Genomic DNA, 17,193 nt, shown 5'->3' on the forward strand with positions numbered 1-17,193 from the left:
ATTAGGATATAAATTTTAGTTAGAATAGAAATCAGGGATCTAGAAAAATTAGGAATTTTAATAAAAGAGGCCCAAGACTGCTAAAAGTCCCCAACTTTTCAAAACAGCTTGGAAGAAGTATGTATGTTTACACAGTACCTGGACAAGACAAAAATCTAGCTAACCTGTTACAGTTTCATTTTCTGGTGGCTTCCAATCCAGTATCACAAAAGATGAACATCCCTCAACAGTCACCACAGTGAGGTTTGTGGGAGGTTTTTTGGGGGGACTAGTAGCTATGTCTCTATTGTCCTCTGTATCAGATGAAAAGTGTTGCATACTATCTGTGATAGAACAAGGTACATCATCTTCTTTTTTAAGGTATTTCACATGGTCACCTGAAAAGACAAGATCAACAGTTGCACTAAGCACAAAAGAGATGATAAAGCAAAAATATATTATTATACTTTAGATGGCAATATATTACTTCAGTACTTTTTCACAGAGAGAAATGCTTTCCACAAAATATTTTCATTATACACTTCTTAGTCAGAGAGGATTAGAATCCTTTCTGCCCTCTGATGTCAACATAGAAAAGAACACAATATTTTTATGTTTGATATTTGAAAGTATTCTATCACTTCAAACATTTGTTGCCTAAAGTATAAAACAGAAACCTCAGATCCCTGAAATATGCTTACTTTCCAAATGGTTAAAACTAAAATTAGAGCACCTACTGTATGTAAAATATCCTATTCTTCTTTTTACATAAGAAAATATGATTTGGTCATATTTTGGTTCAATCAGAATGTTCCCTGAAATAAAGAATATCTGCAAACTACAAAGTGTTAGCACTGGTTGCGGGATGTATTAGGTGAGACAGCTAAAATGCCCAGCCTCAATTGCTCCCCTTCTGTTTATGTTGAACAGACAGAAACTAATTTGAATCTTGCTAATATTTTAATAATACAGTTTAGTATCATTTTAATATTTAGTAGTAACATTTTAATTTAAAAAATAAAAAATGATTTTATTGGGTATAAGTAAGTAACACTGCTAAAGAAAATTGTCATCAAATATTGCAAAATAGTTTTAGAAATGAAAATTAATAATTCTCCTGTAGTATATTAATGTTTGTAGTGTTAGCTTTAAGGGTGTAATATGCAATGTAAGATTAAAACAATAATATATAGATCACAATTGGATCTACAAAAAGTAGTTTATCCTGCAACAACAATAAGACCTGAAATCTGTGAATGATATGTTGTTTAAAGAGCAATGAAATATGTAATGTCAAATATTTCTATTGTTTCTATTAACCCAAATTTGAAAATTTCTTGGGTTCAGGCAATATTTTCAGTTAAACCAGAAATAAATCTGGTCAGGACTGAAACAGAGATTAATGGAATCACTGAGATTTGGGGTTACTTTTGACATACTACTAATATGAAGAATCAGGAGCTGAGATATGGAATGCAACATGTGGTTGTAGGGTGTGTATATGTCCAGTAAGTATGTAGGGGTTATTTGAGCTATTTTTAAGACCCAGCAATGTATACCTAGACATGCACACACTTTTATATGTCTGGCCTCTTTAGTAAGAAAACTAGCATAGAGTCAAACTGACATGAGCACAGAGTAGCAGCAGCTTAAATGATAAGTGGATATATATCCTGTGACTTAGTCTCCAAACCTCAAACAGTTCTCACTCAGTAAGTGACAATGGTTATTCAGAATGTCTCAGAGTTTACTGAATGAAGTTGGAAGTTTCTTCTGTGCAGACCTTGAGATGCATACACTGGCAGTTCTACAGAGAGGCCTCGCATATTCTACTTACCAGCTGCTATTCTGGTAATTGAAATGAGAAGGGACAAAATAAATAGTTTTATTAAAAATAATTTATTTTTAGAAAAGGGAAAATAAAAAGAGCATATATTGCTTAACAGATTTTTTTTCTTATGAGATAATTTTAAACATACCTGTATACCTTGGTGTGCCTGCAATATCAGTCTCGGTTGTAGGGATAGAACTGAACATTGGATTATCTACAGAACAATAGCATAATGTTAATGAAAGCCCTGATTTTCTACCTTGTAAAAACATTTTCTGTTCAAAAGCTCTCTTTTAATCATACTTCAGTTTTAAAATCTCTCCTTAGACCATGCTTGTTCACATTTTCTTAGGAAATTTGGCAGTTTTTAAAAAATAAAGTTTCTTTGAATTGTTGAAACTTTGATGATCTTAATCCAAGAAATCAAATTAGTAAATTAATTAGTAATTTCCTGATGTGATAACTCTTTACAATTTTCAAAAAAGAGGGGTTTTGTTTTTTCTGATTTTTTTCCTAGAAAATTATTTCAACAATCTAATTGTTTGGTTGCCTCTGTAGAAAGGGCAACACTTAAAAATGCTGAAAGTAAACTAATATAATCCTTTATTTTAAATCATGCTGTTTATCTTAATAGCTAGAGCAATATATAGACAAATATTCTGTTAGAAGAAAAGAATGTCAAGTAAAATTAATGTAAATTAAGTTATATGTCATATATTATATCAATCAATATAAGAGTCTGAAGTCACTAGTTCAATATACAGGTCCTTTTGAAATAAGTGAGAATTAGCATGGAATTTTGTAACATGCTTCTATAACTGATTGAAGCAATATGAGATACCATTGAGAAATGAAGCATTCAAATTCTTTTAGCATGAGTATGTTAAAACTATTTTAGGTTTATGAAATTGAATCACATTTAATACCTATTTTCATAGTTTGAAAAAACCCATTTAATGTTCTTCAAAATACCCTATTGTTTTAGTCATCCTACCTACTTTGATAAATGTGGGTACTTTACCGTTGCCCTCTAATGTCAAATAATTTATGAAAATGCACTAATGCAATGTAGCTACTAAGTGCCCCACCAAGCTCTTGCACATAACAGCACTTGAGAGTGAAAAATGACAATTCTCCTACATTCTATTTTCTGTTATTTAGTTTCTTTCTTTAGTTGTTTATTAAAATTTCAACAAAATCATATTTGTCTTGGATGTCATGTTTGCATTTCCCAGAGCATTACACAATATGCTGACTCTAAACCGCTTAGAGAGGGCTGTAAAGCACTGTGAAGTATTATATAAGTCTAAGTGCTATTGCTATTTCTATTTCACGACCAACTGCAAATGGTTGTAACTGCAATATTAAATTTGTCTCACTTCCCATCTTTCCTACAGTCAACTTGTTAGGACTCCTCTTATAGCTACACCTAAGGCTCGCAGAGGTAAGGTATGGTATGCAATAGAGTAATATAAGAAAAATGTGCATTTATTATTTGGAACAGTATTGTAACTATTGGAATTGCTATTAATTGATGTGTTTAGCTACAAGTCTGAGATTAATAAAAACATGAAGAAAACTTGGAAATGTGATATTCCATTCTTACTGTAATTTGGAGAAGCTGCTGCTGTAGGTAGCTTTTTAGGTGAATTTGTTTTCACAAGAGAACTTGGCCAAGTGGGTTTTGCTATAGAAGTTGTGAGAAATGAAGATGCTCGTGGCATCAAGACATTTCCTATTTGGAAAATAAAAAGAGAATTTGAATCAATTTATACAGGCTTTATTGTAAAATAAACATGTCATAATGGTAAAAGACATTAATTAATCAAAAGGATTAATTAAAATGTTCTCTTTGAGTAATTTTACACAAAGAGAAGCAGATACGAATTTCATCCAAATGTAAATTCTTGATTATAAGTGGGTTAATGTGTATAAATGTATTTATTAAGGTGTTTCTAGTACTCCATATCTATACAGTTTGTAGTTTATTTTCTATTTATTAGCATATGGCTTAGTATGTAATTAAAAGGCTAAACAAGCTTAATTCAACTGATCTATACAAAATATATTTATTCCCATTGTAAAAAAACACTTTACAATGTACAACTCTGTATTGATCTTGTTTGCTCACATTTAAAGTAATTACTTGACTGAAACGTTCTTTCTTATGGTACATTTGAATCTGCATTCTCATGTATCCATTTTGAAGGATTTAGTAATATGTAAATATTTTTGTAAAATTTCTCACTGAGTTCCTGTCCTTAGTTTTTAGGAGGATGACATACCTGAACGGCCAGGTTTACCAGTCACATTGTTGGGTGGTAAAGGTCTTCTTCGTATTGGTGTAGGTCTGGCAGGAGCTAAAGGAGGTCGTGGAGTACCAGGTAGTGTAGCTATTGTATAATGTTACAAGACACCACTGTTAATGGAGGAACCGCACATCAGAAAGACAAAAAATAGCTAATAGCTACACTTCTTAGCACATTTCTAAAGCATGAGCATCAGTGATAAAAGGAGTATGGTTTGAGATGAACTGAGAAAGAACTGAATATGAACAATTCATATCTGGTTAATCAGATGTTTCAGATCTTCCTATGTACATAAATATTTGTCTTTGTTATTTTTTAAAACTCAGTAGAACTATGTTGTAATATTTAATTAATAAATATTATAATTGTTTTGTTTAAATGGATATTGTAACTGCAGTAGTAAGTCTGTTTATATTAACATAATTTAATTTCTCTTTAATAATTTTTCTTTAATTTCTCATTAATAAGGATATAAAACTATTGTTTCCATGTATTCCTTCTAACTTTAATAGAGTCAATTATCTCTCTCTCTCTCTCTCTCTCTCTCTCTCTCTCTCTCTCTCTCTCTCTCTCGTCTGTCTATCTATCTATCTATCTATCATCTATCTATCTATCTATCTATCTATCTATCATCTATCTATCTATTATCTATCTATCTATCTATCTATCTATCTATCTATCTATCTATCTATCTATCTATCTATCTATCTATCTATCTATCTATCATCTATCGTCCATTCTTTCCTCTATCACAACTAAATCAGCAGCTTTATTTTCCATGAAGCCAAAAGCAAGACACTGCTATCACATTCTTTTCACCCATGGCAAGATTCAGCAAGATTCTGCTTGGCAGGGGAAGTTTGAATACAACCAAATTTCTTGATTATTCTCTCTGTTATTCTATTATTATTATTAATCATTATACGCAATATAATGAATCTAATCAGAATTAAACTGATGCAGATCAGGGAAAATGCTATATAATGCATAGTGAACACATTTTACCTGGATCTGGTTTTTTTCTTGCAACTGTGGAATCCACTGATATACTGGACTTAGTACTAGAGCTTGGAGGGAGCGGCTTTGTAACATCTTCATTTGTTAATTTCTCATCTTAGAATTAAAAATAAAGATTAAAAATATTATCAGCTAATAGCCATGACAGCTATGTGTTATCTCACTAAACAGGCAAATTGTTGAGAAAGTGAGTACTAGTCTACTTGTATCTTAAAGGTTGGATTCTTATAGACCAATATGACAATAGAAAGCTGAACTTTACTGGCCTTTGACCTGATTCATCATGGGTTCTCTTATGCATAACACCATACTCTTTTTGTACTCCTCCTCTGTTTCTGAATTATTTGAATCTTCCTGTGCTTTTAATTCGAGGCTCATAAAGGGGCTGGTCAAGCCACTTAGAGACAACATTTAACTCAAGGGCCAAATGTTCTGATTCAGTTCTCAGTAAAAGCAAGCTATACAAAGATCATGTCCCTCCTGATCTTCTGACTAATCCTCATATTAAATAGCAATCTGTATATATAGCAGAGCCCACATAAAGACTGTGAAAGGAATGGTGGGTGAAATGCTACATAACTTTTAAGGTAATTTTTGGAGAACAGAGATTTACTTATCTCACTTAGTTTAACGATCAGTTATAACGTATTCCAATCAATTATAAGAATTTCAGAAACAAAATACAAAAAAAGAACAATAATGTTAAATATTTCAAAACTGTCACAAAATCAGTAGAAACATAATCAAAGTAAATCTTATTCATAAACATATAATTTTACTGTAACTGAACATGCATCATTTCCAATAATTGCAACATACAGTGCCACCAAAACTGACAGAAAACAGCTGCAACCTTCTTTGTAATCATGGAGCACTGTTCTAAGAATAGGATGAGGATTCTTTCCACCCTTTTTGTTTTGGAGGAATTACTAGTCCATGCAAAGATCATAGTAAAAGAGGCAACACAATAACCCATTGGCCTGCTCAATCTCACTGATCTCATGAGAACAGATGCATTCAGCTTTGAAGATATTATCATACATCCTTTCAAAAGAGCTAAGTGAACCAAACTTAGAAAAGCTCTTCCATGCAGCACATATGTAAGATTGTATCTTGTAGGAGGAAGACCATATCTGTTTTCACATGAAGGAACATGTGTATTTTAGGCTCTCAGGATCATAGACCAGGGGTGGGATTCAGCTGGTTCAAACCAGTTCGGACAAACTGGATGTTATTTTTAATCTGGTTCACTAAACCGGTAGTTGCAAGGACTGTCTGACACCGCCATCCTGCCCCTCCCAGGAGTGTCCACGCAACCTGTTTTAGATGCCAGGTATGTGCCCCGAGGCTCTGCAAGGGTGAAAAATGGGCTTACCAGAAATCCAGAAAAGGGCCCGTTTATGGCCTTCAGAGGTCCTCCGGAGCCCAGGGTAGGCCATTTTTGCCCTCCCAGAAACTCAAAGAAAACCTCCAGAGCCTGGGGAGGACAAAAACACTATCCCTGCCCACAGGAAACTGACTAGGCCATGACCCCATGGCCACGCCCACCCAGCAACCGAACCAGTTGCTAACATTTTTCAATCCCACCCTTGACATAGACTGAACATTTTTCACCAAGTGGAAATTTTTATGCATACCAGTATATATATTTATAGTCTTACAATATCTGTCCTAGTTTAGCATTGTATGGCATAAGTGGCAGTGTAAAAAATAGACATCTTCTAATACCTATACACTTCCCAAAACTGTTTATATAATCCTTTAAAAGCTGGCTTTGGTGCCAAGCCAAGTTTGAGGTTTGTTATTTTTTTAATAGCCCTTTAATTTGTTTTATTGATTTTGTTGTTTATTAGGGCAGATTGGTTAGGATTGTCTGATTTAATGCTTTTAGCTGTTTACAGGGGTGTTTTTTTCTAGTTTTGTATGCTGCTCATAATCCACTGGGTAGCCAATATAAATCTATATATATAAAAGCCAAATACCACTCACTCCCCACGAAATCTCCAGAACCATAAAACCTCCAAACTTGAAATTTGGCACATATGTTCCTCTTGGCTTCTAAGTGCTCACTAAGAAAGGATTTTCATAATGGCCATCAGATCATTAGTATTTCTTATACAGTAATTAACACGCTCTGATACTAAGGAATTCTAGTCTCCCTCCCTACCTGAAAAGAACTCTGTTCCAGCTGCCAGTTGCCTCACATTCCGTTACCTCAGTTCAAACTGGCAGACGTTCCACTCCTTCACTCAGGAGTGATCTGGGGCTCCTTACAGTACTAAATGTTGGTACTTCATCAAAATGTCTACATCTTCCACCTATGGAACTGCTCCGGACTCAAGGCGGTGGAAGCGATATTCCCTTATGTGTTTCAATCACTGACTACCACTGAGTCAACGAATTGTGAATCAAATTTCTCCTGCATAGCCCGATCACATAGTTTCATCGCGAAGCACAGGTATCCAGCTTGTAAGTTAAAGTGCCTAAGAAGCTTTTTTAAAAACGTAAAAATTCTGAGTGCTGCAACCTACATTGTTTCAATTTGTGTGTATCTATTCCAAACATTCTTCAGTTTTGTATTTGCTTATATTTCCTGGGGCAACCCCAACTCAACAGTTTTGCAAGACAGCCCACAGGATGTTTTAAAATTCCAAAAACCAGTACAAAAAAAAGGGAAATGTTTTGTCTGACAATTGAAAAATGATCTAAAATGGAAAATCTTACACAGACAAGCTTTCGTTGCCATAGATACATCACCAACTGGCATCTTTCGGCCATTCTCAGAACCTGAAGTCCCTGGCAGAGTCTACTATTGGTGCTGCTTCAAACTCCCTTTAGTTTTTTTTTCCTGAGCAGTTGTATTTGGTCATGGATATTTGGAACATTTAAATGTCCAACCAAATCGTCTACTGCTTTTGAAGTGTGGACATTAAAGCCAGGTAAACAATTAGGTTGCTTTGACAGATGGGAATTCATGGCCAAAGATACTTTACCCAAGTTCCTATTAACTTGGAATTGACTCTGTTCATTAGTCAAGAATGTATTTTTTTAAAAGACCAAATGTCAGACTAAATGCCAGAAAGAAATAGCCACATCATCTAAAAGAAAAGGGTCTGGCTATTCCTCTAGGCATACATTTTATAGAAAATGTGATAATATAATTGAATTGTCCACAATAGTAGGCAAGAGAGCACAGAAATAGAGTTCATTAAATAGTACACAATCCGATGTTTTATTTTTATTTTATTTATTTATTTATTTATATTTGCATTTTTAATATAATTTAGGATGCTATACATGAATACTATAGAATTTTATCTTTTTGATCAATAAACATAAACTATGTATGATATGATGCTAGTTTTCTTTTAAGGCTTGAAAAAGAGATGAAATATCAAAATATAGGGTGTTTTTTTTTAAATTAGTGAACAGTCTGCAAATAATGGGATGAAAAGAAAGATTAGTCCTTAAATATATTCTTGCATTATAAGGAAATATTTGAGGGTCTTTCACTTTTTTACCCAAATTATTTTGTTTATTTGTTTGTGTGTGTGTGTATGTGTATATATTATACATACATACATACATACATACATACATACATACATACCAACCAAACTGTCTCTTTTATGTTAAATATATAGAACATAAATTATAGCAATAGCAATAGCAGTTAGACTTATATACCGCTTCATAGGGCTTTCAGCCCTCTCTAAGCAGTTTACAGAGTCAGCATATTGCCCCCAACAACAATCCGGGTCCTCATTTTACCCACCTCGGAAGGATGGAAGGCTGAGTCAACCCTGAGCCGGTGAGATTTGAACAGCCGAACTGCAGAACTGCAGTCAGCTGAAGTAGTCTGCAGTGCTGCATTTAACCACTGCGCCACCTCGGCTCTTTCATTATTATGAACTGTTCTGTACAAAGACACAATATTTGTTGCCTCTTTATTTAATACAACATTTATTTTGATTTAAGGATTAGTAGGGAAGTATAAAAATCTACTATGAAACAGAAATAGTTTTATATTTCAGAGCCTATATACTTTGATTTTCTTTCAATCTAAACTTTTAAAATCCAAATTTGTCTTACTTAACTCAATTTATTTGACAAATATTTTCAATAAGCAAGCAGATTGTTTATATTCGCTCTGTAGTCTTTGGTGGTGTTTCACTTTTCAGGCTGCAATTAAAGTGTCAGAACCACTACATTTTTTCTTGCCCTCCATCCCAAAATGTATATGGAAGTAATTATGGCACATCCAAAAGTTAGGACATGTTTATACTTGAATAATCACCGTTAGAATCTGTCAGGGATAAAGGTTAATTATGGTTCAAATTATATCTCTTTATTTGCAGCTATTGCTACTTTCTTAATGTAAAATAAGCATTAACAGAGCATTAAATACATGTCTACTCAATGGTTTTATTTCCTGGCATTTGGTTGTAGAACTAAAACTAATTATTTCACAATTATATTATTGTTTTCTATTTATCTGTCTACAGAGATAAGCAAAGGACCACAAGGTATACCATTTGACATATCTGCAACAAAGTAAAGGTGCCGCTACTAAACATTTCAACAATATGAGGAATAATATTTAACTGTTACCTCTTGGTTTTTTAGTCCTGGACGGTCTTCCTGGTGTTCTAATTTTAGGAGGGGCTGGTGTTGTTCTGTGGACAACTGAAAAAAGGAATGTCAAAGATATTAGGAACTGACTGGAGACAATGATATATTTATTTTCACTATAGTTATTAAAATTCCAGTTTTACTCATTCAAGTTCACTGGTTTTAACTACTCCACCAAATTAGCTATCCAAAAGTTGCATCTTAGCTAGCTCCAGTTAATAAAAGAGGAAAGGTAAGCATACTGAGATACAGCTTAACTTTGTAATCCGCAACAGCAAAACACTGACTGGTATGTAATGTTTTGACAAAAAGCAGAGGACAATATGCAATTTAGAGAGGCTTTGGTGGGAAAATAGTATGCAGTATTATATACTAAAGCAAATTGGACAAGATGACCTACAAGGTCCCTTCCAACTCTATTATTCTAATGCTATTCTAAATATGAACAACTGTTCATGGGCAAGAATCACACTGAATATTTTCGAAGAGACTGAAAGTAAGAAAACAAGCAGGACATTACATATGTGATTGAAGCTGGAAGTAGCACCAAGGACCACACAGTTCAACCTTAGGTTACAAATATTCTCTTCTATTAATCCAAAGTATGGTTCAGTATTTCAAGGACCAGACAGAGCTTTGCTTTTAATAATCAAAGGTAATAAACTCATCAGCTAGATTATGGTTCTGAATTGATTTTAGTAGAATGGGTTTCCTATTTTGAGGGCTATACCTTTTCTCAAACGTGGAGTTTTGGTGACTGTCACTTTGTTGTTCAGTTTAGATGAAGCTAAAACAAAATAATTAAACATGTTAAGTGTACCCAGTGTTGTTTTTAAATAGAATATTATGACTTTCAAAATAGAAAGTACTAGACCATCAAAGCAATCTTACATGTATTCTAGGAAGATTAATTTTTTGACATCGGGAAATTTAGAATTAATAAGATTTCTGATTCAGAAATCTGTTTGACATAGTATTCTGTATAGTCATGTAAGTTTTCACCTAAGTTTCCACCTAAGTTTCTATACAGGTGGAGAATTTATGTTGTATATTTACATGCATGCACATATGTGCACACACCCCACACATACACACTGATTCATAAGTCTGCATGAAATTTAAGTGAATTAAATGCTCATTCCAGTTAACTTCAAAGTACAGATAAATAAATCACTCAAATATCTTGGAACAATTGGAAACATGATAGTGAAGCTGAATTGATTCTGGGTATGCTGCAGTTAAAATACAGGGAACAAAAGCAAAGTCACAGCCACAGTTGGGTAGTTTTGTGAGCCAGATTTGGAAATTGAATAACAAGCAATATTATTGTAAGAAAAAAGCATCCTAATACATTGCCATCTACTTATCGTATTAATATTCATAACTGAATGTATTCCTAGTATCCTTTTATTCTGTTCAAAGAACAGTTTATGGCGATATTGGAAAATTCTCTGGAGGTCATTCTTAATTTTCTTTTAGCACCAAAGAAGGTTTGAGAAAGATTAACTCAAATGTTTATGTCTTAATAAGACTTGTCTTGTCTATACTTCATTCATATCCATTTGCCATAGTTTTCAGTGTGATTTTGTCTACATCCCACCATAAACTTTGTTATCACCACATAGTATCCTTTTTAAAGATTTGTATGCTTTACATTGCCAATGTTGTTTTGGCTCTGTGGTATTGGCTGCATTTTTAGTAGTTTGAATAGCTAAAACCCTACAGCAAACAAACCAAAATATATTAATAACTAACTGTTAATCCCAATTATTGCCAAAATCTTATCTTTCAGAGGGCAAAATAAATGCTAGTAATAAGCCAAACCAAAGCTAAAAGAACAGATTACATTCAGACATTCCTTATGGGAATTCTTTTTGCAAATAAAAAGGAATTAAAGTTCCTGCTGCTAGCCCAAAAATTCTGAAGCTTGGTAGGTGCAATTGTTTGATTATTTGATCTCTGATTGTCTAGATGTTGTTCACTTCTAATCCAATAAACCATGATCAATGGTCACATTGATTAAGCCTGATGGGAATGGTGTCCTAGAAAGTCTGCTCTCCTTGCTTTCTAAGAGACATAATATACTTTGGATTGCTGAGCAGTTATTTTAATAGAAATAATACATAAAGAGTCCTCCCAGCCTATCATTTATTATTATTTAGTTTGAGAAGAAGAAATATGAGATGAATAAAAAGTTATTATTCATTTTTCCTCTATCCCTTTCTTTTCCTTCCATTATGATTTGGTTGCCCTATTACCAATAAAGTAAATAGGAACAGACAACGGGCAAAATAAAAATAAAAATAAAACACAATTCTTTGTGCAAATAGAGAAGCCAAACTTTCCTCAATCACTTTTTCATGAAGCCATGTTTCAAATTTAGAAAACAGCAATTGTGTTTGTGGTGTGGTGTGTGTGAGAGAAAAAGAGAATAACATATTAAAATTTGACTTTGAAATGTAATATTACTACTGATGGTGATATATTATATAAAAATGCACTAGCAAGTATTATACCAATAATACTTAACAGATTGGCTCTTTTGAAAAAAAAAACTTTTCATATAGCTTTGTTATGAGCCATTATGGATAACTAAAATAAGTTTAAATATTTCAAGATATTGCATCAGTTAGATTTCCAAACACTAATAGCAGTTTCAAAAATCCCATCTATATAAATTTTATCAAAATGCAATTACCAGGTTTAGTCTTGTTTCTTTCTTGTTTGTCAGATGGTTTGGGTTTTGAAGGAATAAGTCGTGTTTCTTTTGGATCTGGAAAAGGAGTGAGATATTCATTAGAAATCATGCCTTGTGTTTTATTCAGATAAGGGTACATGACTTAAAACCATTAGATAAAAACAGATGATTCCACGTATTTCTGGTAGCTGACTTGAAACAGTGCAATGATATATAATCAGTGTTAAGGAGAAATAGTTAAACTAAGAAACAATATCTTGAATAAGAAAGATAGAAAAAAAGATATTATTTAGCATACTGAGTAGAATCCACGTAAAAATGAGTGATCCTGAGAGCAATTAAGACCCAAGTGATAAAGGAATTTAGAAGTAGTAAACCAGACCCAGAAGTCTACTGGTAACAGCTCCTGTACCCAATATAAATCAACAAGGACAGTTGCATTTTTTGCTTGATGTAGCTTCTCGGGCATTTTCAAGCTAAGCATAACAGTGTAACTGGGATTTAGTAAGGTTATGAATAATTTGATCAATCATTCTGGTCCAAGCAAGCTCAAACCTGGTAATCCATGGTTAAGAATGCCACAGGAAGCCAAGAGATCTAACAGGTCTTACAAAAGAGACCAATGATTGTTATGTCAGGTATTCTGAACATGAAATAGGATTGGTAAAAGATGATATAGAAGTACTGAAAACTAGTGCACGTTTGAGCTTGTGATTATGTTTTTACAGTAACTACAAAGGTACTTCTTAATAATTTTGGATGTAATAGTTGTGTGCACATTTCAATCATGGTCATAATATTTGTGTGTATGTATATCTCTATATACACAAATATTCAAGGCAGCTAGATATATCTTGTCCCAAAGAAAAGCTCTTCAAATTTGATATGATTAAAAAAAAAGTAACAGCAGTTACTAGCAATGTTAGTAGCAATTTCAGTGATTTTTTAAGGTTTTTTTTGCAGTGGATTTCTAATCTGCCTTCAAAAACAGAAAAGAAAAACATCATGATTATGGAAGCAAATTTTATGACAACTTTTTCTTCTTGTGTTGAGATATTTGTGCTAATCTGGCAGCAGGACAATACTTTGGAAACTTTTTCTCTCTTCTAAATAGTCTCTTAGGTGCAAGCAGGGCGAATCTTACTCTAAAAATACAGAAACTAAAAATATGGATGATAATATGAACATATACAAATGAGACTCAGTTACTATATTTGGTCTGTAGCACTGTTGGCATGGATAATTTGATTGGTTAAGAATGAACTATTCAATGGGAGAAAGGAAAATAAGAATTTAAACTTGGATTATATTGTGCAGGAATGCATCTGTTTATCAGTGGTAAAAGCTGGTATGAAAGTCACTTGGGAAGAAGGTTAAAAAAGAAAGGCAATATTTTTATTATTGCAATAATATTTTGTCATCATCATCATTATCATCATCTTTGTATTTAAAGGTTTCTGAATGACAAGTATTACTTTGCTTAGAATTTTCATTATGGGAGATAAAATTAGCAGAATATGTTTACATGAATTCAAAAGATCTATTTAGACAACACTGAACTTCTGAAATTTCTGGACTATCATTTTCTGCATTTATTTTATTTTATTTATAACACATATGGCTAATTCATGTCTCCGTAGACTAAGTTAACTCAAAGTTTTCACCAGCTAGTATTTTTCCCCTGCGTTGACATAATTGGATTGAAATGGGAGCTCCTTCCATGCAGGAGACATTGTGGCTGCGTCCATAATATGACCATGGAACACACTGATAGAATTGTAGTATACTGATAGATACGTATACTGTATTGGCACCTATGGCTTTGAGTACAAATAATTACCTGTAAAAATACTTCTCTATCTATTATTTTGCATTTGCAAAGAAACAGGTACAGGTACTTTATGTACAATCAGTTGTGGTTGTTTCTCTTCACTGAGAGAATCACATATATTGTGACGTTTAATGAAGCAAGTAAGATTTAGAGTACAGGTGACTTGATCTTTTTTCTATTTCTTCCACCTTCAGAACAGTTACCCCTCACTGTCTTCTTTCTTTTTTTTCTTTTTTTTCTTTCTTTCTTTATTTCTTTCTTTCTTTCTTTCTTTCTTTTCTTCCTCCCTTCCTCCCTTTTTCTTTTTTCCTTCTTTCCTTCCTTCCTTCCCTTTACTCCTGCTCATTCTCCTCCCTCTCCTCCTCCCTTCTTCCTTTTGAATATACATCTCTTCCTTATTTTAGTTTGATGGAGCACATTTAACTGTATAACATTAAGAAACTAAAATAGAAGGAAATGTTCCATAAACAATTGGAATGATGAAACAAAGAAACTAGCTCAAACTTGCATCAGATGAAATACAAGTAACCTGAATATGATAGAGGTCAGATAAAATGCTTGGGTAAGTAATCTCCCTTGCCAGGACGTTCAACTACATTGTTCAACTACTAGTACATGAAACAATAATATTAAAGTGGTGTTGCTATTTTAAAACTTTTTATGTGAAAGTCAGCATTTACTGCATAGTTTGTGCCAAGGACAGCTGAGCATATGGAAAGAGCAAAAATACAAAAATAATGGTACAAAAATGGTACTGGGAATTTCTTGTCCTGCAAAACAAAACAAAAAACCCCAAGAAAGGAGCATCATTTTTATTGTACATAATTACCAAGTGTTTCCTTTGTCTTTTCAGGGGCAACAGGCACCATAGTTGTAATAAAATCTTGAGAGAATGGAATAATTTCTGCAAGACAAAAAATGGAGACATCATGAAAGAAATGGAAACATTAAAAAAGTTATTTTTCAGTAGTATGTTTAATGTAGTTTGTTCCAAATAATTTACTCTCCAATACATTAAAAACAATCTTAGCCAGAAGGATTTTATTGCAATTTCACAATCTTTTATATTGAATGAGCTCCCCACCTAGTATACACAAGGGTTTCTGGACTTCTACTCGCTGTTGCCCTTGCTTACACAGATGGATGTTTTTCTGATAAGTGAATTGTCCACAGATAATCTGCAAGTGGGGCAAGATAAATAAAGGCAGCAATACTGTGTGCTGCAAGTTAAGGGGACCAGAATCCCCTTGTTTTGAGCTTGTCAATACCTTGTCAAACTGATATGGATAAGTATTGAAGTAAATGCTTATAAAGAGTCATGGTAGTGCAGTGGTTAGAATGCAGCATTGCAGGCTAATTCTGCCAACTGCCAGCAGTTCAAAGGTTGACTTAGCCTTCCATCCTTCTGAGTCAGTAAAATGAGGAACCAGATTGTTGGGGCAATATGCTAACTTTGTAAAGCACTATGAAGCGGTATATAAGTTTGTTATTGCTACTGCTATTATTTTTTATTTTTGAGAAAAGTAACATACACTGCTTTTTAAAAGCTACTATGCAAGGGAAAATGTTACACTAGAATGGCATGTTATTGCAAACCAACTCTACTGTTTTAACACTATTCCAGTTTCCATTAAGAAATCATTTTATGCAATGCTTTTTATATAACATATATACCGAGTGAAATGTATTAGGGTAGATTCATTATTATTTTCACATACATATATCTATAGAAAAGAAAAGCTGAATTACAACTATGGCATAGTTGTCATTTGATATTAAATATTTGTCTAAGGCCTATTTCTAAGTTGAGAATTTAAGTACATACACAGTTTCTGAAAACATCAACCTTTCTTTGGATTTATAGACATTAATTAGCAAGTTCATGGTAATTATCATGGATGGGGTAACAATAGGATATAACATCAATGGCTAAAAGGGATCTTATTTATTATTTTTAAAGTTTCCATAGTAAATTGTCAGACTACATAATTAGGCTGAACTCCTGAGCAAATTATAACATTTAATGATTTGCCATGTAAGGATTATTTTAAAGAATCTATTATTTTAAAGAATATATATATTCTTTCACTATATATATATATATATATATCTAATTGTTCGGGTTTTCTCCCGCGTAAAATTGGAGATGTCTTGGCGACGTTTCGACGAAGTCTCATTCGTCATCTTCAAGCTGCTTCAGACTACTTCAGGTTTGGTGTCTCCAGGTGTTTCCAAACCTGAAGTAGTCTGAAGCAGCCTGAAGATGACGAATGAGACTTCGTCGAAACGTCGCCAAGACATCTCCAATTCTATGCGGGAGAAAACCCGAACAACTAGAGACCTACATACTAACACCCGCGAAAACCTCAGAAAACACACACACATATATATATATAGTGAAAATGTATATAAAAATAGAGGGAGGGAGGGAGGAAAAAAAGAGAAAGAGAGAGAGGGATAGAGTGCCAAAAGATCCTGCAAATGAGTCCTGGGATAAACTATACGCAATGTACTAAACTATTTTATGTAAATAATCTCTAAAAGGGAAAAAGGTGGCTGCAATCTAAGAATTACTATATCCAACATTCTGTCCTGTCTGGATTTGTTGTATGCATCCATAAATATATCCTTGCAGTGAAGAAGTTTAATGGTGCACTTTTAGTGAAAGAAACAGTGTGATATAAAATAGCAATTATATATCTACCTGGTTTTGACTGTTGTGTTTTTTCACCAGGATGATTTTTAGGTTTGGATGGATCATGTTTGATATTTAGACCTGAAAAGGAGCAACACACTTGATATGAAATGATGTTCTTGTGTGAGAATTATTTATCATAGTAATTCAAGAAAAAATAATTATAAAAAATAATAGAATTCACAAAAGAATTCACAAGAG

The 17,193-nt window shown here is 33.3% G+C and overlaps 1 protein-coding gene across 1 annotated transcript in view; it reads right to left on the reverse strand.

Annotated features, from left to right (window-relative positions):
• The window catches only part of ABI3BP (ABI family member 3 binding protein), a 144,446-nt gene that overhangs the window by 19,725 nt on the left and 107,528 nt on the right, over positions 1-17,193 (reverse strand). Inside the window, exons 61-70 of the mRNA XM_087721379.1 lie at positions 17,002-17,073; positions 15,127-15,201; positions 12,467-12,541; positions 10,499-10,555; positions 9,748-9,822; positions 5,125-5,232; positions 4,096-4,203; positions 3,417-3,545; positions 1,959-2,024; positions 165-377 (exon numbers count right to left, since the gene is read on the reverse strand). Coding sequence (XP_087577505.1) covers positions 165-377; positions 1,959-2,024; positions 3,417-3,545; positions 4,096-4,203; positions 5,125-5,232; positions 9,748-9,822; positions 10,499-10,555; positions 12,467-12,541; positions 15,127-15,201; positions 17,002-17,073 — 978 coding nt within the window. The remainder of the gene's footprint in view (positions 1-164; positions 378-1,958; positions 2,025-3,416; positions 3,546-4,095; positions 4,204-5,124; positions 5,233-9,747; positions 9,823-10,498; positions 10,556-12,466; positions 12,542-15,126; positions 15,202-17,001; positions 17,074-17,193) is intronic.

The sequence above is a fragment of the Thamnophis sirtalis genome, unplaced genomic scaffold (assembly GCF_051295495.1).
Source record: "Thamnophis sirtalis isolate CommonGarterSnake01/CBP01778 unplaced genomic scaffold, rThaSir2_p1.2 scaffold_8, whole genome shotgun sequence".
In the NCBI taxonomy this organism is placed as follows: domain Eukaryota; kingdom Metazoa; phylum Chordata; class Lepidosauria; order Squamata; family Natricidae; genus Thamnophis; species Thamnophis sirtalis.